Source organism: Triturus cristatus, chromosome 2_1 (assembly GCF_964204655.1).
Source record: "Triturus cristatus chromosome 2_1, aTriCri1.1, whole genome shotgun sequence".
NCBI lineage: Eukaryota > Metazoa > Chordata > Amphibia > Caudata > Salamandridae > Triturus > Triturus cristatus.
This window is the reverse complement of record NC_140581.1, coordinates 509,593,668-509,616,447: the sequence shown is the minus strand read 5'-3', so window position 1 is coordinate 509,616,447 and position 22,780 is coordinate 509,593,668. Positions and strand designations below refer to the sequence as shown.

General features: G+C 44.4%; 1 protein-coding gene across 3 annotated transcripts in view; it reads right to left on the bottom strand.

The window, feature by feature from the left end:
* The window catches only part of MSH3 (mutS homolog 3), a 2,607,526-nt gene that overhangs the window by 1,083,000 nt on the left and 1,501,746 nt on the right, over nucleotides 1-22,780 (bottom strand). For all 3 annotated transcript variants that reach the window (XM_085632401.1, XM_085632403.1, XM_085632402.1), the window contains exon 13: nucleotides 20,288-20,420. In XM_085632401.1, the coding sequence (XP_085488527.1) occupies nucleotides 20,288-20,420 (133 nt within the window). The remainder of the gene's footprint in view (nucleotides 1-20,287; nucleotides 20,421-22,780) is intronic.

Genomic DNA, 22,780 nt, shown 5'->3' with positions numbered 1-22,780 from the left:
TCCTCCATCATTTCCGCCATTCTGCAGTGAGACTAGTTCATTGACCCGTAATCTCAAAGGTCCCAAAGTCCCCTGCAACCATTGATTATTCCTGTTGATTGCCCGGATCTCACCTTAGTCCCCACAGATGATCCTCCGAAGGCACCAGACCGGGAACACATCCCACGCGGGGCTTCAACAGTATGCCTCTCCGCGCTTCGTCCCAGGGGGTCCTCTGGCTCTCTACTGAGCAGTGCCAGTCAGAGAAAATCTGTCCACACAGCACTGGGTGGGCTTAGAATCTCTTGCTAGATCTCCCAAACACTCTTCCTCGCAGTCAAAGGGCAAGACAGAGGAGGCCCGGGCAATATGTTGTCTTATGGGCGGCACAGGCCCAGTCCGTATGTCTGCCTCCTCTCTCAGTGAAGTGCTCCCTCGCTCAAAGGAGCAGCTGCTCGATCCCCACTGATGGCTCCCGCCAGCGAAGGCTGCGGTATTTCTCCCGTGCACCGCCTCTCTCGGTCTCCGCTCACACCAGCAATTACTTCAGAAGGCCTGGTGCACTTGCTCCCCCACCGGAGCAGCGGCCCAGACATCAACCCACAGCGGCTCTGCGCATCCGGGTCACTCGAGCATATCCTCCGGGTCCAGGGGATCGTCGGCCTCTGTTATCGTGCAACACACCCGGGGCCTCCGCAGGTCTGCCCCGCTGCCGAAGGTCGCCAGCAGTGCCGGTCGGAGGTCTCCTCCGCCTCAGAAATTTTCAAGCAGCTGCCATCCTAGGTCCGTTAGCATGGAGCTCGAGAGGCTTTTCTCCGGCTTACCTTATTGAGTTTCGCGAGCAGTTCTTGGGTTCATCATCAGCAGCTTGCTGGCACAGGGGTCCCTATGTGCTGTAGGGGGCTCTCTGGGGTTTATTCGTAGCCAGGATTTTACTGGTTGGGGTTCAAAGGACAGGAGCTCCGTTTCCTACATCCTACCGCATCTGCGTTTGGCCACGTCCCTCACAACATTACATGATAAGGTATATACGCAGATCCATACAGCCATGCAGGGAGGATGCTGGACTGCTATTAATCTAATTCCCAGCCCGCCTCTACTCACAATTTGGGACCCAGGAGTGTAAGCACATCGCAGGATCGGCGGCTCCACAGACGCAGTAAGTGCGAGGCTGCTTTCTTCCGTCCTCCACTTGGAACTATCCTCTGCTGAAGAGGGACATAGTTGATTTACCCTCCTCTTCACCCCGTAAGTTGTCGGAAGGGTCTGCCGTACTACTCCATATTTCCACCATGGGATCCATGCTTATTCTTCGTGGAGTAAGTGTGTGTTCTGAGTGGATGAACCACAATTTGTATGTGTGGCATTCTAAAAAGGCATAGTGAATTTAGTCAGGTAAGTCACGTTAAACTACCAATGTGTATTTAAAACCAGTTGTTCTGGATGCGAGTACATATAAAGCATGGTCAAATTGGTGCATATTATTAACTGGCTCGCATTAGTTGAGCTAATGGCACTGCTCAAATAAACATTTTTATGTCTTTGTTATGTCCTTAGCTTAACCTGGCCCTATTCACGTAGGTCAACATTGTAGGGATGTTCTCCTCTGAACTATTCACTAGTGATGCACTCCTGTATACAGTAGGGGAAGTCAGACAGTGTAGATCCGCATAGGTTAAGGTGAATACAGATTTGAGTCCTGACACAATACCACTCGTATAGGTGATTTGAGACGTGAAACATGTAGACTGAAGTAGAATGACTACCAAACAAATAAGGTTCTATTGGTCCTCTTGTTTCTGTTTTTAATATAAGTAAATTTTAATCTTCACTATAATTTCACTTACTACAGAGAATAATCTACCACAACTCTCATGCACAGATCATGGTTACAGGCAGTGAAAAGAATTCCCCCAAAAAGTGCCCCCCTCTGATGGAGTGAGGGACCCACTCGACATTACAGTACCCGCCTAGCATGTAGCTGACCCGATGATGAAGAATTCCATATAGGTGGTTGAGGGTTTAAAAATCATTATTTGGTGGGCCGACAGATAGAGATATGGTTAACCCTTGGGTACTGATTACAGGACACGGATTGACCTCAAATAACTACGAGGTTTATGTTAACATTGCGGAATGTCACAGCTTGTTGATTAACTTAATGACAGTGAGGAAGGACATGTGACGGAGCATATCAAAATCTCTCAGCCCCTAACCATTATTTCTGATATAGCTGAAGAAACGTACATCACAACCAGACCATTTATTTACCCACAAGCACCTGATCTCTTGGATGACCGCCTGCACTTAAGAGAGGCTGACTGATCCAGGAAATCATGTCTAACTCCTCCTAGGCATGTGGCAAGTGTTGCTTCTACATTCATAGAGATGCAGAAATTATCCGGAGCTGTTGAATAAGTGGCTTCCAAGAAATTTACTGGAAGAACCCAGGAAAGCCACAGAAAAATCCTGCACCCTTGAGATGAGAAAGGTGCTCAGAAGACAGCCAGAATATGATTGGAGGGACCCAGCCTTAGGGTTGCGATAGCTACAGTGCACCTAGTGAGAAGGGGATAAGGGCATCAGCAATAGACAGCTTACCCCTAGTTAGGGGTAGCTTTGCAGAAACACGTGTCGAGGCCCAATGCAGCGCTGCTGTGGATGGCCCTGGACAGAAGGGTCAAGACAGTATGGGAGCCACAGGACAAGGGGAGGGCGACAATCACTGGCTAAAGCACCAGAGAGAGGCACAGAAGAATAATGATTGAGGGAATGCTTCTGAATAGGTGACTTTATGGTCCAGGACCATCCAAGTCTGAAGGGGCATCTTGACACAGGTGTGCAACAACACTGTGGATCAAGGTGGTCAAGAGGGCAGGAACCCTTTATATAGAGGAAGAATACAGCTAGGTTGAGTGACTGCATGGTAAGAGGAAAGGACAGTTGAATTGGCACAGAAAAGTGCACTGGTAGCCTGGGTTGAGAAGACAGAGTAAGGGGTAGCCCATACAGATGTGCACTGGAGTTGCAAAGAGTAAGCAGGAAGCAGCAGTTGTGATGGGATGAGGGTCCAAACAAGGTCACTATCCTGGTCAGAGTCAAAGGTAAAGACAGAAGTTTTGAAGTGACAGGGGGCAGCTAATGTTATCTGTTGAAAGAGCTGAGCACACAGATCAAGACACAAGAGGCTGTTGTCCTTGGAGCAAACTGAAGAGAGGCATGGGGGCATGAAAGAGAGACCCAGGAGGTCAGAGAGTCAGACAAGAAGCAGTATTGTGAGTATGATGGCAACCAGTTGATTAACTGTAGTGATGAAGAGAGGCCAACAGGGGCAGAAAGAGTGGATGGTCAGACAAGAGGAATGCTTGGAGAGGAGGTACGGAGTTTGACTGATTTCAGAAAGTATGGTGGGATCCGTGGGGCAAATTTCTAGGCGACAGAGGACATGCCACACTGGCAGTGACTGCACCAGCAGGGGCACATAAGCAGTGACAGGCAAGGCGGTTGATTTGGGGATATTAAAAAAGGTGCTTTGGATGCCAGATCAGATCTGGGACCCATAACGTGGAGAATAAAGAGACTAGGTTATCAGTCACTAATGAATAGCAAGGGGAAAAGGGAAGATGTAGTGTGAAGGTTTGCCGCGGCCTCTCGACAGGTAGAACGCTCTGAAGTTTGGTCCTGCCACTGCATGGATCTTCTGGTCTGAGCCCTGTGGGGTGTGGTGTTGGAGGACGGCCGGAGGAGTGCCCCCTACGTCTTCCGGCCACCCCAAAAATTTGCTGACTGAATACCTTTTTTTAATCGATTGCTGGGCCTTATCCAATGAGGGAAGGTGTTCACAAAGCGAGATAACGTCTCAATAAATGAATCTCTGAAGAGACCTCTATTCGCTGCTGATCCAGCCTCAGTAGAGGCTAATTCTCCAAGTCGAGGCTCAATCTTAATCAATAACGAACTTCTACGCTCGGTAGATAATACGCAATTCGCATTACCGAGAAAACAAAGAGCCCTTTGTGCCCAACCTGAGAGGATCGTGGGGTCTATGAGATGGCCTGCCTCCTTGGCATCCTCTGCCATGTCCAATATCTTGGAAAGTGGCCCCAGCAAATCCCAGACCTTATCTTGGCAGGCCTGCCAAGAGTGGTTCAGACCCTTTTTCGGATCCTTGATAAACTTGTCAATGAACGTGGCCATTCTGGCATCGATTTCTGGGGTGCAAGCCACTTTGTTTGGCAGGGATGGCCAGGGGCACTCCGCCCTAAGGTGACCACGGACCTCTAGGCCCATCGGCTTCCGAATACGGTTAGCCACAGAGGACACCACAAGCGGCGCAGGTATCCAATCCGCAGAGCGGGGGTGGTATATGACTTCCGGGTTCAACATACCCAAGAGGTCAGCCGAGTCCTAGGAATGAGGTACATCCAACCGGGCTTTTTTGGTGCCACCTTCCGGTCACCAGGGTCTGCTCGGACCAGGCTGGTCATCAGACTCCCCATCTGTGACTGTGTCTTCCCCGGTAGCATCATCTGCCCCATCTTGAGGACATGAATCATCATTGGGGGTACAGACCGGCTGGGAATCCTCAAGCACTTTGCTAGGTTACAGGCATCTCTTAAGGAATGCCTGCCGCAGCTTATCAAAGGCATCTTGGGAAGTAGCGGCCCCCCTAGTGGTGGCCGGGGTCTTGGCTTTAGCTTTGCCCTTGGAGGGGCCCTTCGGAGGCACCCTGGGTTCCCCCCAATCACCCTCAGTAGAGGTGACCACCCTTCGCCGAACCGTGAGTTCAATGATACGGCGGCTCGGGGTTCAAGGGCAGAGGACACAGACCTTTCCAGGGATGCGTCAATGGCATTCACCAAGCCCATGTGGATAGGGAGAAGGGGCTGTTCCTCTTCAACAGGTTCCCAGGGGTCCATTTCACCCACCATTAGCAGTCAGGGTGAGAAAACAACGTTGGTCTCAAGAAAAAAGCAGGGTGCTGTGCCCCCAAGGCTACCACAGGTAAGTAATTAAATACAAAATGTGGCCTCAATTTATGCAGAACCACGACTTCTGGGTCAGTGCTAGAAATAACCACCTCAAAGGAGGAACTAACGGACCGGGCCAAAACTGCTATTTAAAACTAGGGAATGCTCCGCGGGTGAACCGCAACATTGGAGCCAGAAGAGAACGAGTTAATCCATTGACAAGCAAAGCCTCCGTCTCCCGTTGAGTGCGCGAACAACTGACAGCCCGCTACAGTCGGAAACTGTCAGAAGTGATCCAGCGGTAAACCAGCCTCAGATAATCTAATACCTCATACTTACCTTGGGCCCATAAACACACAAATTCACACAGGCCAATTTAATCCACTGGGGTCAATTTTTATAATTGTCCGTGTGAGATTTAGTTATCTAGCATTTCTAACCAAATCTTTAACAGATCAAAAGTTCTTTCCTCTGGTCAATGGACCATTAGTTGAACTAGTTGATGGTGAAATGACATGAATAAATCTACTTTCTTTGCAACGAAATAACCACAGACTCGGGAAAATTTTAAATGTTTATCTAAATGAAATTCATGTGAGCCAAAATCAAAGTACAGAACGGACTCCATCACCCATGGAAGGAGGAAAATAAGACTTTCAATGACGGTACCTGGAAAGGAGAGGATAGAGAGAGAAGTACAAATTAAATTCCACAGAACAACATAGTTACCTAGAATGGTGTGAGAACCGACCCCTTAGCCAAGGAGTTAGGAAAGATCCCCCGGGGAAGGACAGGAGACAAAGGCTTCAGGATAGGATAAGGTGACCTCTTCTTGATCCGACGCCTCATCGCACCCCTCTCTGACACTATCTTCCTCCTCAATTCTTCCGCGATCTTCTTCTAATTATTTGGCTTAAATTCTAAGTCTGCAATAAGATTCTTCTTCAGCATTCACTCGATACTCCGACAGCATACGAGCACTGCAGCATTCCGGTCTCTCTGCTCTAACTAATTAACTAAACTACCTCAATTATACCCTTCTAATTCCATGTACCACCCGTTAATGTTTCAATCTCATAGAACTCCTAATTCTGGTTGGCAAGGCAAAAAGGGATGATCATCATACCATGTCAGGTTTCAGTCAACTTTCTTTAGTTCATTGTCTAGTGATCCCTCCCCTTAATCTTTATTCAAAATTCTTTATTCCCACCCGCATTCAATTCAATTATATTCAAGAAATCTTTATTTCGATTAAAAATCATAAAAGACGTTTACATTTAAAACATAATAGTAAATTTCATTATCATGAATTTAAACAAATTTGAGCATTAAAATTATGGTATACAGGAAATGGTAGATCCACAATGATGAAATACATAAATATATAAATATATACAAGCAGCTAATTATCAATTGCTCCTCTCCTTTGCACGTATGACCCACATCCAACTTAAAAGTTTGGCAACGGCAATCACTATGGGTTCATTAGTAGCTGTTTTTAGGATCCTTAGTGCTTCGCTGCTTAACCTAGTGCCTAAATTTGAGCAAATAGGTTTGAGCCATCTTTGCCTAGGACTTTTATAAACCAGGCAAGCGAATAAAATGTGTGCCAATGATTCATTCTGTGTTGGGCAGAATGGGCAATTACTGTGGTTCTGGGCGTGCCATTTACTAACAAACGAGTTAATGGGGAGTGAACCCACCCTGAATTGATGGTACAGTTTCCTATCTTTAGAAGAGGTAATAAGATCCCAATAGCTTTCATACTCCAATTCGTGCTTATGCTCGACATAATCCCTAGATAATTATGGTCTTGTTAACCCCTTCAGCGCTGCGGGAATTCCCCCGCGGTGCTGAAGGGTTCGAGCGCGGGCGGGGCCATGACGGAACGGTTCCGTCATGAGCACAGCGCAACCGATGCTCATGACGGAACCGTTCCGTCATGGGCATGGAAGGGGTTAAGGAAGAAAAACGCTTCGTTTTGATCATATTCAAATACACTGCCTTATATTCATTCTTTGCGGGAAAGGGGTTTTAGACGGGATTTACCCACAATCTACTCATTCCCATCTCGCACAGGGTAATTTTTACCCGTCTCAACCAGGAGATTTTGCGCATACAATCTGCCTCCCTGACTTCCAAGAGAGCCTGTGCGTACCGGGACAACTCTGGTGTAACCCAGAGCCTTCTCTAGTACGCCACTGGTCTAAATTACGCCGTATCCTCAATAGAGTAACAACCCAGATCTAAAAATAGGGGCAATAATGGTGTTGACTGTGGAAGGCTTGTAAGGGACCTCAAAAAATTATTTTGGGCTGTGACTAGAGGAGCTAGGTTGTCAAAGCCCCACAATTCGGCCCCATATAAGACCGAGGCGCTAATTTTGGAATTATATATTTTTAGGGCTGGGGCAACGGGTTTAGTATGTGAAAGAAGCTGCTCCTTCAGCAGGGCACCTGACAATTGGGCGTGTTTAAAGACCAGTAGGTCAATCTGCGGCTTCCAGCTGAGTTTGCTGCCAATAGTGATTCCCAAATATGTAAAGATCTGAGTCTGTTCCAGAATGCCTTCCTTCCTTTCAACTCTGCCATTTATAACCATGTGTTTATGTAGAACCATAAATTTGGTTTTCTCCACATTCATTAGCAGGTCATGATCCTGACAAATCTCCTCAAATCTCACAAGGGCAGACTGTAATCCCTTTTGTGTCTTAGAGAGTATCAGGGTATCATCTGCAAACATAAGCAAAGGAATCTTCATGCCTGCTAGGGTAGGAGCATCAGTAGGATAATTCTGAAAATACTGCACTACCCTGTTAATATACAAACAAAAGAGGGTTGGTGCTAGAACGCACCCCTGTCGAACACCCTTTGCTATAGGGAACCTTTGGGTAACACTCCCCTGCGTGTCCCAACGTACCTGCGCATAAGTTGCGTCATGTAAGGTGACCAAGAAAGCCAGAATTTCCAGTGGCATTCCTAGTTCCGTGAAAGCTCTCCACATTTTTGTACGTGGGACAAGATCGAAAGCAGACTTAAGGTCAACAAAAGCTGCGTAAATCGTACCCCCACCTATGATTACCACACGCCAGTAAATGAAAATAAACCTAAAAACCTGGTCAATAGTGCTGGTGCATGAACGGAAGCCTGCCTGAAGTGGGGACAAAATGTCAAACTTGTCTATCCAGGCCTGGATTCGGCTCAATACCATCCTAGCTGAGACTTTCTGTATACAGTCAATAAGGCTTATGGGCCTGTAGTTGCCTGGGTTGGAGCGGTCTCCTTTCTTAAAAATTGGGAGAATTTCTGCTCCTGACCATGTGTCAGGCATGGGAGCTCCGCTAACAATGGCGTTCACAAGGAGCTGGATATAAGATGCCCAATTTGATATATCGTGGAGGAACAGGTCTGCTGGAATACAATCCAACCCAGGCGCCCTACCTCTCGGGATGGATTTTAATGCTATTTCCACCTCTTTCTTGGTGAAATAAAGAGTGGAGTTGAGGGATGGCAATTCGAATTTTTCATGTAAATGTTTTGCAGTCGCAAACTGGGCCTTGTAATGAGATACCCGCTGCTCGGGTGCTACATGGTTCACTGGCACTCTGCTCTATTCGCTCCTGCCCCATTTCACAAGGTGCCAGAATTTGACCATGCTTCTCCCTGTACAAGCCTTGAGCTGCTCATCCCAGTGTTGCTCATCCCAGTCCCTTTTAGCTTTCTGTTGGGCTGACTTATACCCAGCCCTTGCCCTTCTTATGTCTCCCACGTTCTTAGATATAATTGCCCTGGCTAGGATTCTGCAAGCCTCTCTACAGGATTGGCCATACCAAGCGGCTGCCTTGGGGCCAGAGTTTCTCTGAGGTTTTTTAACCATTGTAATAAAAAAGCCTTTAAGCTTATTAAACAATTCATTGTGGACCTCTAGAACCTTTGAGTTACCTTCCTCTTGATTTGCACATTTTTGAAGAGTAACTGTTGCACCAACCACCAACTCACTCATCTGCTCTAAATGCTCTGCTTTGTTAATAACTGTGGTCCATTTAACTCTCCTTATATCATTGGTTAGTTGTACTTCTACAAAGGTGTTTCCAGGCGCCTGGCTAACAGCAACGGGAATACCTTTAAGCTGCATGGAAAGTATTAGGGGGTTGTGATCGCTTTCGATCCGCTCCCTGACCTCCATATCTATTAGAGAGGGCCAAAGTTCCTTATTAAGGAAAATAAAGTCTATGCGACTACTTCACAACCCGTTATTGTAGGTTTGAGAGCCCTGCCTATCGGAGACAGACCTCCAATTAACGGCCCTGACCCCCTGTTCCAAACAAAACACTTAACTGCAATGCTGCCCCTGTCCATTTTTTAATTGGAGGAAGGTCCAAAAGCGGTATATTCCACTGGGCATCCTCCTCGGAACTAAGATTAACATCATTGTCATCTAAGGGTTCTAAAGAGCAGTTGAAGTCTCCAGCGATTATCAAATTACTTACGCCTTTATAATCATTTAAAAACACCCGTATTCACAATTTTACCATCACAAAGTATACATTTGGTATTATTTTTCTTCCTTTCACAGCAATTCATGTTGGTTTCCAGGGTATGTTGCTGTTTCTTTTCTTGGATGGCATTCAAGGATGTCAGTGCGGCTTCTGGCTCACTCAGACTGTGCATGTGCAGCTATCACATGGGGTATAAACTTTGGATTTCAACAAAGGCCCGAATACAAACTAATAAGAAAGTCAGAATTAAATATATTAATTCCAAAATAAAATGAGTTCACTGTATACCAGATAATTCTACTCCAATCCCATTTACTTTTAAATACTCTCCCCACATTAGCAATTAGTAAAATAGTGTCATTTAGTTACAGCAAAGCTGATGCTTAGCATGTGAGTTTCAAAGTGGCCATTTTGGAGGTGTCTGCACAAGTGCAGAAATTTCCCTCCAAGCAAAAGCTCGTCATAACTACGTAGACGACGCATGTGCAATACAATTTCCCGTGTTAACGGCCATTTTAGATTTCACTCTAGTTACTTGTTAATAAGACACATATGCAAGCTTCTCTTAATCTTGATATTTGAAATGTAGTGCATATTAATTACACAATACATTAAGTAGTATGACGTTATTTGTTATTATGAGATGATTGCCTTCGAGCAAGTCTCTTTTCTACGAGTCCTTGCTCCATCAGACGTGCACTCGGACAGGAGCCGAGGCACCCCAGAAAATGCAGGTACTCCCCCATGCCCTCCGCCTAAGGTTGGGACCGCAACGCACCAAGGCGAAGACGGAGGGAGCCAGAAAACTTGAAAAAAGGACTGATCGTAGACGCACTGTTTCTTCAGTCGAAAATCACTCCCCTGCTCGAGGGCAGCCCGGTAGAAGCGCCCACAGATGAGGGGAAAGTTGACACAGATGAGGGGAAAGTTCAAAGAAAACGTCGCAAGCCGCCCGCGATCCCCAACGCAGTCGCGGAGCGAAGTTGCACAGAAGAATGGGCAGTAACCAGCAAGGCAATACAAACAAGCAATGTAAGTAAAACCAATACCAATATTAAAAAGTCACTACCAAATATCAATCACTGCACAATTATGACAGAAATAAGCACTTATCTGGCTGCTGAGCAGTGAAGAAAGAGGAAGTGCTGTCCTTTGATATTGTTTATATGGGACTATCTCTATGGTTGTTTGTGTTCATTACAAAGACTCATGGGATTTGTAGTCTTTGGCTGTTTGTTTTTTAAGGCTGCTGAGCAATAAATATGAGAGAGTAAAGCATAATCTGAGCCTCCGGTCCTGACATAGAATAAAGAGGCTAGGTTATCAGTCACTAATGAATAGCAAGGGGAAAAGGGAAGGTGTAGTGTGAAGCTAGTACAGATCCAGTTTCAAAACCATACAAGTCAGTTAAGTTACCGTGCAATGGATGTCAGATCCATTGGGTAGTCCCATATTGTTGATTATTAAAGATACAATATGAGCAAATGAATATATAGATATATTTAAATTGTTGCACAGGCAGACTATATGTAAGGAAGGACCCAAAGCATAGGAAAGAGCTAGTTAGGCACCGCTGACTAGTATAGATAATTGGATGGCAGCATTCACCATTTATGCCAGGATTGTTTTTGAGAAGTCACTCAAATGCGGCATTGTTTAAGTACCAGTTAGGACAGCAAGCATCAGTTTCAAAGACCTAGCGTGACTATGCTAAAAGGATTTGTTGAGGACATGCGTGAATTCCCAGAAATTGTGGGGTTTCTGCTCAATGAACTGTGGCTACAGTTCAGGGTCACGATGAAGTCCACACCACGGGTGCACGCTGCATGCAATTTTCCCTTAACATACTCAACTTTTCCAGGGGGGGTCCCGTCTTAGGCGGGGTGAGTGGAGCAGGCAGGTTCAGTCCGACAGGAGCATGTGGGAACTTTATCAAAGGTGGGGGTTATCATGATCTATGTAAGATCTTGCATGACTGCTCAAAGTGAAAGGTAATGGCCCTGTTAAGTGCGTTGACAGCCAAGAGTTGGGAAGTGGAGTTAGAGGGAAGGACAGTGCAAGGAAGTGAAAAGTTAAAGTCTTTTGAGTAATTAAGCAGATGGATATTGTGTTTGAATGCCCGGTACTATTCAGGCATTATGAAGTTCACCTGTCCCTACTTGCCAACAGGTGGTACCTGGAGAAAATGGTGGAGGTGTTGGTAGACTGGAGAAAGAAACATGGGCACAGAAAGTGCATCTCATAGGATGGTATTGCTGGTGGCAGTGTGGTACCGCAAAGAATAAAGATTTATGAATAAATCCAAGGAAGAACAGAAGCATTAGGAAAAGAGAGATTCCAGGCAGAGCTGGTAAAAGCCTCGGCTAGCTTGTGCAAGAGGCTTTGTGTTTAGGGTAGGTATTATTGTGTTTAATTTCAAGGGTGCTACTGTTGAAGCCTCTATGCAATATTACAGGAGTCAATTCTTTATTTTGTACCAACCATATGCACATCGAACCTGGGAAATCCAATAATATAATCCCAGGTTAGGAACTACAAAGTCGTTTTAATGTCTCCCATTTAATATAAGGTTGTTTGCCTGCCCAGATAAATGTCAGAAGAGTCGTTCTAATTTGTTGAAAGAATGCCCTAGATAAAGGAGCAGGAATATTCAACGATAAATAGAAACATTGTGGGAGGAACACCATTTTGATAATCGCAATACTTTTCCGCCATATAAATCAATACAGATCACCATCTCAATGCCTTGTTTTGGAGTTTAAGTAAAACAGGCCCGTCATTTTCTTTTACTACTACGCCAGAACTAACAATCAAATTTAAGGCTAGAGAAAGCAAATCTATGGCAGCAATTACAAGATATGTACCTATTTCTACGAAAGAATATGTAGAACCTTATCTTGTCTGAGCCTTAAATCCTACTTTTTGTTGCTACCTCTCCTTATTTAGATATTTTATGATTCATTTTAAGGTAGCCTTTCCTGTTCAATGTGTTTGGTCACACAATTTACCTCCTTGCCGGTGTGACCAAACTACCAGACAAAGCACTAGTCACTTTACTCTGTTCTCCTGATTTTATGCTGATCCCAGACATGAGTTCTTAATCCCTGAATTGCGAAAATCTAAACTGAGACCTCACATGGCGGACTTTACTTTTTATAAAAACTTTCTACTATCGGTACTTGCTTTGATGTACTTTATAAGAAGAGCAGTATTGATGAGAAAGAAACAGGAGATGATCCCTCTTTGATAAATGAATTGGAACCTGCTTTGTCCCTGCTGTATTTATACTTTTCTCATGCCTTTTAGCTCTGTAATTCACAAATTGTAACAGATTGAATTATGGCCCTGTCATAATGTTATTTCCTGGAGTTTGTGGGAATACAACTTTGTATGCAGTAATCACATCTTGTTTTATGTGCTCTCAAATAATGCTGATTTTAATAATCCGTATTCTACATTTTATGATAAGCACCTGTACTTAATCATTTATTGCTGACTTTCATGGCCTTAGGCCGAAGAAAGATTTTGATTGATTGATTGATACTACCCCGGAATCCCTATGTATTTTGATTCCTAAATAGCATACCACATCCGCCCTCCATAGGAGTGTGAAGTCAAGTGCAGGTCTAGGAATAGCTCTGGTCAGAAGAATCATGCCAGATTTGGTCCACTTGCTCTGCAGCCTGACGCTCCACAAAATATAGAACATTTTCTGATGAAAGGTGAAATATTTTGAGTTGGGTGCTTGATCTATAAAGCAATGTCATCTGCATAATCTTACCAAACTCTTATCAGCACAGGTCTGGTTTATTCAAATTTATTCAAATTTCAGGTGTTAGCTGATTATTCACATTTTGGCTTTGGGGTTGGGTATATAATAAGGCCATCTAGCGCTCTATTCCTGCTCTCAAGCCCATTAACCTCAATAATGCAATGAAATAGTCCCAATCAGAGGAATCAAAAGCTACCTGTGCATCCAAAAATAGTGGGACCGCTGGGATATCTGGGTATATTTGGTGAACTAAGGAAAAGAAAATACGGAGATTTGCTAATGTTGACTGGGAGAGGATACAACCCTGCTATTCGGGGGACACCACCCCTTACATAAGGGAGAGCAATCTTTTTGGTAATACCTTTGCAAGGATTTCAGTGTGACGATTAATCAAAGATATGGGTGAATAAGCCGCAATACAAATTGGATCTGTTTCTGGCGTCAAGTGAAGCAAAATCGTGGCATGACGAAGTGTAAGTAGCAGTATTCACTCTGTCTTCGCCTCACCAAAGACCTCCAGAAGATGGGGGGCCAAACACCAGAGTATTACTCATAGAACAAGGCATCGGAATTCCGGTGTATCCCCCCAGGCAACAACTTCATTGACTCTCACATTTCCTCAATTGTTATGTGCTCATTTAGGGATTCCCTCTTGGGATCTTTTAGTCAGGTTAATGTGGATTCTGACAGACACTGCTCAAATAGCTCTCCCTCACAACCGGGCTTGATCGCATATAGTTTTGACTAGAAACCAGTAATCTGTTGCTCAATACCTTAGGAGAGGGTAAACGGCTCCCAATACTCGCCAACAATTTCAATTATATCCCCCATGTTCTTTGTAGGGTTCGGGCCTAACCACGTTTTGCCAGGTCGGTCTCCCTCCACGTATTGTTTCGCTATTGCATGCTTACCTGAGTATTTTATTTCTCTCTCAGCCTCCTCCCTATATTTCGGCAATTTAGTATTGATCTCTAGTGTCTCATAATAGGATGCAGGTATCTTCATACATTCACCAGTTTATGTGTGTACATAATTTCGTGGAGAGCCCGGACTGGCTGCATCGCAGATCTATGTCCTGCCATGGATCTATCCATTTGTGTATTTAGTATTGCACTGAAGTTCTCACCTCAAATTAGACTTTGTGTCATTAAGGATTCGCTCTTCAATGCAATGTTCTTTAAAAAGTTAGGATTGTCTACATTAGGGCAGTAACTATTAATCAGAACAAACCCTATCCTACTTTGTAATACCACGTACCTACCATCATGGTCTGTGAATTGGCCTAATATGTAAGGCTATCCCCTAGACGAGAAGCTACAAGAGAAAAAATAAGTGTGAGGGCCATGCTTTATAGAAATTACGTTCAGAGATGTTTGTGAGGTGTGCTTCTTTTAAGTATCATATCATTTCAAATAGGCTAGTAACACTCTCACCTTTTTTGGGTTGTTCAGACCCCGAATGTTTGACGTCATGACTTTGATTCTAATCGAACCAACTCCACTGTGAAATAATTAGGATATAGCATATTCTACAACATGATTGTAAATCGAGCTTCCGCGCTCTAACATGGACCGAGTGCGGAATCTAAGAGTTTTGTCTGCCAATTGGGTTTCAAATCAATGTTATGTTAAGTCTGTAATCAGTTCCATTAAAAAAAAATCCCCTCACCCACACTGAAAACCAAACAATCAGTAAAACTCCCTAACCTATTAATATTAAGAATCCCAACTTGGTGCACAGTCAGAACAGAAATTGTACTAAGTGTGATTCTCACCTTGGAGGCAACCTGTAGCCACCAATATGGGGAACTCCCGCTCAACCTCTTCTTTTAGTGTGTAACAGTCTCTCCTTTACCTACATTACACTTCACTGAGTCGCAGTTCGTCAGCCACCCTTGCAGGTCTTTTGCGGTTCCCTCTAAGATCTGGACCATATAAGAGAGATTGTCCTGATGCTGTGCCCACTGGGACATCAGGTCCCATTGCAGAGGCCGCATACGCTATTGGGTATGTGTTACCAGCAGGATGCAGGAAACCATGAGGCCCAGTAGCTTCACAGTCAGTCTCACCAAAATCCAGGATTGAGGTTGAAACACTGGAATCATACCCTGAATATCCTGGACTTGCTGTTTGGGATGATTGGGCTGAAACTGCAATGTGCTCAGAACAGCTCAAATGCAAGGGAACATATGAGAGGGAGTCAGGTATGACTAAGGCACATTGATAGAGAAACCCAGCAAGTGCAAGAGGTCCGCCGTAGTCTGGAGGTGCGAGGTGACTGCCTGGGTTAAGCCTACCTTCAACAATCATTGAGATAGGGGAAGACTGGATGCCTGACCTCCACAGATGTGCTGCAACCACCTCCATCTTCTTGGTGAACACCTGAGGTGCGCTGATGAGGCCAAAGGGGAGCACAGCGAACTGTTAGTGCTCGTGCCCACAATGAACCGCTGGTAACTCTTGTGGGGAAAGAAGGAAGGGGATGTTGAAAAAGGCGCCCTATTAGTCCAGCGATACCATCCAGTCTCTGGGGCTGAGTGCAGACAAGACCTGAGCTAACATGAGCATCTTGAACTACTCTTTCTTCAGGTAGAAGTTGTGTAGGTGCAGGTCTAGAATACAACGGAGGCCTCTATTTGTTTTGGGCACCAAAAAGTAGCGGGAATAGCAACCAAGACTTACTTCTGATGCCAGCACCCTCTCAATAGCTCCTTTGGCCATAAGGCCAGTACTTCCGGACAGACCAAGGAGAGATAGTCCTCTATCAGCTGGTAGTGAGAAGGTGGCATGAGTGGGTGGGTGGGGGGGTTCGAGAAAGGGGATGGAGTAGCCCTTCTGGACTATTTGAATAATCCACTTTTCTGATGTTATGAACTGACAGTGAGGTAGGTAATGGCGAATCCTGACTCCCACTGAGAGCCCGTGCTGATATGAGGGAAAACTGAAGGTGCTTAGGGATGGCGGCTGTTGGGGAGGCAGTGGACTGGGTCGACATCTGGCTGGTGATCCCACGCTGTTTGTAGGAACCACATCTGTGGCCAAGAAAGAATGAAAAGCCTGCTGATCTTTGTGGCTGGATGAGATAGGACGCAGCTGGTAGCCCCTACCGTAACCACGGAATGGGTGAAAGGTAGAATGTGGTTGGTGGGGAGCCATTGATAGGCCCAACGATCTTCTGCGCTCCACTGCTGAGTCTGCCCTTTTGCCAAAAAGACAATAGCCATCAAAAAGCATGTCCCTGACGGAAGATTGGACATCCGCTGAAAAGCTAGTGGTTCTGAACCAGGCATGGCGTCTGAGTGCTACTGACAACGCACTCGCTCTGCCTAGTGAGTCATGTCCATTTCACATCTTATGGTGAATTTTGCTGCGTCTTGTCTGTCAGCAATAGCTCTGGAGATGGTGGTTCGAGGCCTCCTCAGAGACCATGTACAGCGCTTGCGTAATCGATTCCTAAACAGTAAAGGTGTATTGGCACAAAAGGCATGTGGTGTTCCCCGACCGCAGTTCTAGCCTGGCGGAAAAGAACATCCTTTTGCCCAAGGTGTACAACGTTTTGGATTTCCTATCCAGTGAAGCGGTAGGGGAATACACCTCAGTTGATTCGGGAGGGGGAGGTTTGGATTACCAAGCTCTCGAGGGTAGGTGATTGGTAAGAAAACGTGGATCCCCAGGAGCGGGGTGATAGTGGCAGGTAACTGTCCTGTTGCAAGAGCCCCTGTACAGGGCTTGGACCAGAGCCCCAAGTAGGACATCCATAAGGGCTTCATTGAAAGGGAGAAAGGCTTTGGAGGAGAAAACTCCAGGCTGAAGTACTTCAAGACATTAGTTTTGACTGCCACTGAGGATAACTGAAGGCCAAGGACCTCAGCGGCCCTCTTTACCACTAGTATAAATAAAGTTCCCTCTTTAGTAGCCACGGTAGGAGAAGAGACCAAGCCAGTGTCCGGTGAGGTGTCTAACCTACAGGCATCCGCCAGTTCCTCATACTAGTTGTACGCTGGTTCATCTAGGAGGTGATGGTATGCATAAGGGTCCTCAGACCCCTCCTGATCGTCATCCTCTCCAGGACTATCACAGGGAAAAGGCTTTGGCTCAGACTCAGAGGGCATGGTATCGGCCGGCGCCGGAGTCAACGCTGGGCTACGCTGATCCGACTCCATATCAGAGTCTGGAATGACAATGGAGTCGGTGCCTCCGCCGTGTCGAAGACAGCACTGGAGTGGGATCTGTGGAAGGTTGCGGTCTTGTGGTTGGGGTCACTCCGAATCCAACACCAGATCAAAGGGGCCCAACTAGCACGGAGGGTGAACCCACTGGCAGGAATCCAGTAGGGACCCTCCCAAACCCAAGGGCCCAGAGGTGCTCTAGATGGGTTAGGCCACCAAAAATTGAGGTGGCTGGCCTCACAGAACTACTTAAGTTGGGTGGGGGCTGCTCTAAGAGAATATGGGAGGTGCGGAGCAGAACCAGACGCAGGCTCTGCGGAGTAGCAAGGCCTTGAGCAGTGACATAGTTATTGCGCCCTCTCCGAGGACTTGGACTGGCGCAGAGAAGTCAAATAATTCTTCGACTTCCTTGACTTCTTGTGCTTGTGAGACTTACCTGATTATTTTGGTTGGGAGGACAAGCGTCATGAGAGGCTTCACGAACAGTCACAGAACGTTCTGTGCGAACAGGATCGAGAGGGTCCCGGGTGGTCCAATAAGGAGCTTTAGGGAACATTCCCCCAGAGCCTTTGGGTTCATGGTGCGGCAGTCCTCACAAGCCTTGGAGTCGTGGTCCCACTCTAATCGCCACAAACAAACCAAGCGTGTGTCTGTCACAGACATCAAACTCGTCGTTGTTTTGGGTGACGTGCCTCGCACACTGGGAGAAAGGATTTCTAAAAAAAAAAGTCAAAAAAACTCTGTGTCCATACTTGACCAGTCCTGCAATTCGATGTAGATCTCAGTGAGCTCTATTTAGCATCTTTCTGAAAAAAGGTCATGGCAGATTCCTCTTTGGTAGAAAATGACGATTTCCCCTTGTAAGTGATTTTAAGTTTTGCTGGATATAACATCACATAGTCAATTACCTTTTGCTGCATTTTCTGCACCGAGGTTGTGAGGTCTGGGTAGACTGAAATTAAGGGCCCCTTGAAGTTCAGGTATCTCTTTTTCCTGGATGCCCTAACAGCACAGTCACAATAACTGTACTTCAAAAGATTCACTATTATAGATCCAGGCGGCATCTAAATGGAGAGCTAAGTGCTAGAGAACAGCATGTCCTTTCTACAACAAACAGTGCGGAGAAAATCTCGGAGCCAAGCATGGTTTTGAGGATTTCTGTCGATGTACTGAGGAATAGGGCCTGCGTTAGTTGTTTCTGGTAGGCCTAATATGTGTAGGTTGCATCTTCAGGAACGCGCCTTCAAATCCTCATTTTTTAGGTGAATACTTTAAATCTACTTTATTCAGTGCAGTTCCTCTGTCTCTGAAATTTGCCATTCTGCCATGTGAAGACGTTCACTATGCTTGTCCACTCTTTCCTTCATTCTATCTAGTATACCGAAGAGGGTGTAACTCTTGCTATCAATCGTTTGAAGACTCTTCTTCATTTTAAGACAAATGTTCAACTCATCGGTCTCTGAGCCCTCCACTCCCTCTGGATGGGATGCTGTGTAGGGAAACCCTCGAGGCCCATCTCTCCTCAAATGATAGTATGGTTTGATCCGCTTTGTGTATAACTGCAAATAGTGTCTTTTAGCACGATGTGTGAATTAAATCCTGTTCGAATGGTAACAATTAGAACAAGATCACACGTTGTGCATCCACCAATACCTGCAGATCCAGCAGTGCACTTAAATGAAGGGCTACAGCACTCAAATTCTCCACCTTCCTTCTTCTGTTGTGCAGCAAGATCATTGCTCAACAGCAGTGGCAGTGCTATTCAGAATAGTTCCTAGGCATACTCACCGCACAACACGCCCTTCCCTCACAGGCCTGCCCACGGTAGCACAGCTGCACTGTGAACACTTGCATAAGTGCAGTTCTCAAGGCATGTCTATATTCAGCGCCACTTTGGGGACCAGGTTGCTGCTGCTGATCACAATTTTCACCCAGGGCACATAGGGCATCCAGTGCTACACCCCGGCCTACTGTCTCGCTATGTTATCTGCAGCATCCAGTGGGTACCTTAACAGGTGCCTCCAGCAGCAGCTCTCTCATCACACCGATGATGCATGCGCCCCATGCCAAGGCCCAGCCCCTATCTTCAATAAGGCTAGGCGATGGTCATAAGGAATACAACATCATGCTCTACCTAGCCCTCCTGTAGGTTTTACAAGTAAACACCACTCTCTGCGCATGGCTGCTTGACATGGGCCAGTAGTGCACTTCAGCCAGTGGTACTAGCTAATCCTCCAGAATCGCCAGCAACCGTTCAGAAAAGGGAAAGGTTCCAAAGCACTAATTCAATTCATTTTTATCCATGTAGAGGGATTCAAGGATATTTTAAAATGATAGACTAGCAAGGGGGTTCAGAACTACTTCGTCAAGCGGCCATATTAGTTTAAAGCTCTCTGGAGCCCCTATAATGAAGCCTTTTTCACATACATCAGGTTTGGTGTATTTGATTTCTTTCTGAAGCTCTCCAGCTGTATTTTCATTTTTATCTCTTGTTAACTAGTGCTCTCTATTTAGTAGGTTTCTTTACACTTTATTTAGGATACTAAAACACTGGAGAATGCTTGCACCCTCTCTGTTATATTTTTTACATGCTTATTTTGCATAAATATGTCTAAGGGCCATGAACTGTTTTTCTTTCTAATTTTTGGGCATACAGGTACTATACAGAACACCAAAACAAATGGAAAAAGTGGTTTTAAAAAACATGAAAAACATAATTCCAGTTTCTCATGCTACCTATTCAAACAGATATATTCAGTAACTTGCATGAAAGAATGACTACTTCAACACCCTGTTAGTAAATATATGCATCTGGAAATCCCAGATGATGTAAATGTGCTGGAAAAACAAATACATAAAACTAACAGCAATATTCAAATGTTTAGAGTAAATAAGCTTACCTTTTTGTGATAAATGCTGCAAATTCCTCTCTCAAGATCAGGCAATTTATTGATGAGATGTTGAATCTGGGCAAAAATACTGGACTCTGAGAGGAGAACTTCTGATATAGCATCAAGTCGAGCATTTATGTCACTAAGAAGTTAAACAAAAAGAGCAATGAAAACATGACTACTCTAAAGGGAATATAGCAAAGTAACACATTTCAAGATATGCCTGATTTATCAACCAATAAACTGAACAGAACAATTCATTCAGAGAGGATGCTGAAGAACACGTTTTTTATCCTCAGTAATGTTCTTTCTAGTGGATGCTCTATCTGACCAGAGATTTTTCACTTTTTGAATCTCATCAGGCACCAGACTGGAAGAAAAAAACTGCACTATATCTTGCATGCCAGAAGGTGATGCCGCCTGACTCCGCCCAGCTGCTGAATGTAACGACACAGAGCTGCCACATAAGGGCCACCCTGTGCACTGACGCCAGTTGATCCATTGAAATTTACAGCACCCTCTGACAAGAAGCAACAAGCAAATGAGGAATTGGCGGTGCAAAAACTAGCTTAGGACTACATTACGTACAAAAAGTCCATCTGTAAGAATTGGGAGGACACCAGGTACTGTGCTTAGAAGTAATCATCAGAAGAACATGTTACTTACCGTTGGTAATTTTCTGTTTAGTGGGTAGGAAGAATTGAACCTGCATGTTGACTCGATAACAGTAATGTCTGGTGGTCTTATGGATGAATGTCCACGTAGCACCTTGGCAGATATCCAAAACTCGAATACTCCATGTCAAGAGGCTGGTAGTGGCACTCTCCTTTGTGAAATGAGCTAAAAGACCTAAATCAGAACTAGTCTATAGTAAGCTATCAGGCGTCAGTCACTGAAATCGAAATAATCTACAAAGATAGATAACCAAACCACAGATAATCCTCCAATATTACTCCAGATCTTGCCCCAGTGTCCAATAACTAGACACTCCTATTAATCAAGAGTCCACTACATTAAATGTGGCCCAAGCTCCAGTCTCTTGGGGAGGCACAAGGCATGCAGAACTTATTTGAGTGTGGACACGAAGACATTAATGTTATTACAATGTAATCAAGGCTCATATGACATACCTTAATGTCTTTCTAATGGCCAAATGAACGTGAATAATATCCTTTGCGTGAAATCTCAGCATTCTACTTGCTCATTTAGTCCAGTTCACAGTTTTCTTATCCACATTTTTATTAGAATTACAAAGTTCGGGCAGCAGCCATCATGTGTTTCACGCCCTGAGGCCAATCTTTCAAGCAGCTTTTTCAAAACTCGAGAGGTCTTCGAATCTGTATGGTTATGTTTAAATACTGGTTCAGTAATGGGCGGTAAAACCTGTTACCTGGATGGGAACGTGTGTGTCCAGCAAAGACTGGTGCTAGAGGTCTATCTCAAGGCAGAATATATTTTACAATTCATAAACACCGAGTTTAGGTGTTTGACTGACATGTGCTGCTGGTGGGATGTGTCAAAAGTGCATAGCATGTATTAAAATGCGTGGATTAAACTACAATTCAAGTCAACTGCTTGTCTCCCAGAGAGTGATGACTTTATCTTAAGAAGCCTGGACCAACAAACCCCAGTTCAAAACGAGGGAGATGCTTTATAGTTACATTTTTCTGAATTTTCCCAGCACCTAATTTGCTAGTCATTATGCGGTCTGGGGTTAATCTGATTCAAATGGAGCTCAATCTAATCGCGCTGAGGTGAAGCTGCATTCCCTCATTTTGCCAGCATCATCAAGGGAATGCAAATGCTTGTATTGTAGAGACAGTGAGAGTGCATTGTGCACTCTCTTTTGGCTTCTCCCACATATTCTAGTTAAGGATGTCCCGGTTGCAGTCGATGCAAAATAATTTGGGCGTTACAGAGCTGCACAAAAAACTTCATATACATTAACTGAGTATCCTCAAGTGGTGATGGTAAAGCATATAGCTGAAGTCTAGAACAGCTATATTTGACCGGCATTGCAACAAACCCATTTGGGATGGTACACTACCAAAATACCGACACCTAAAATATCCCCATACAAAAAAATCGTCACCAAAATATCAATGTCAAAAATATCTATGTCCTATACTTAGAATGGTAAGCACAAAAATATCGGTCATAAATATAGTTGTACAAAATATAGTTTTTTATATATATAAAATAAATTAATAAATATTAAATCTATTAAAGAATACAATTAATTAAAAATAATAAATTAGATTTAATATACATTTTAACAAATATAACAAATAAACAATTTAAAAATGTTGAATACATATATAATAATATATATATATTTACTTTAAAACAATTCTTAAACTTATTATTTTAATGTATTTTATAATATTTAAATTAAATACATTGAAATATTTATTTTAATAAAATGTATATATATATATATATATATATATATATATATATATATATATATATATATATATATATATACCAATGATATGAAAT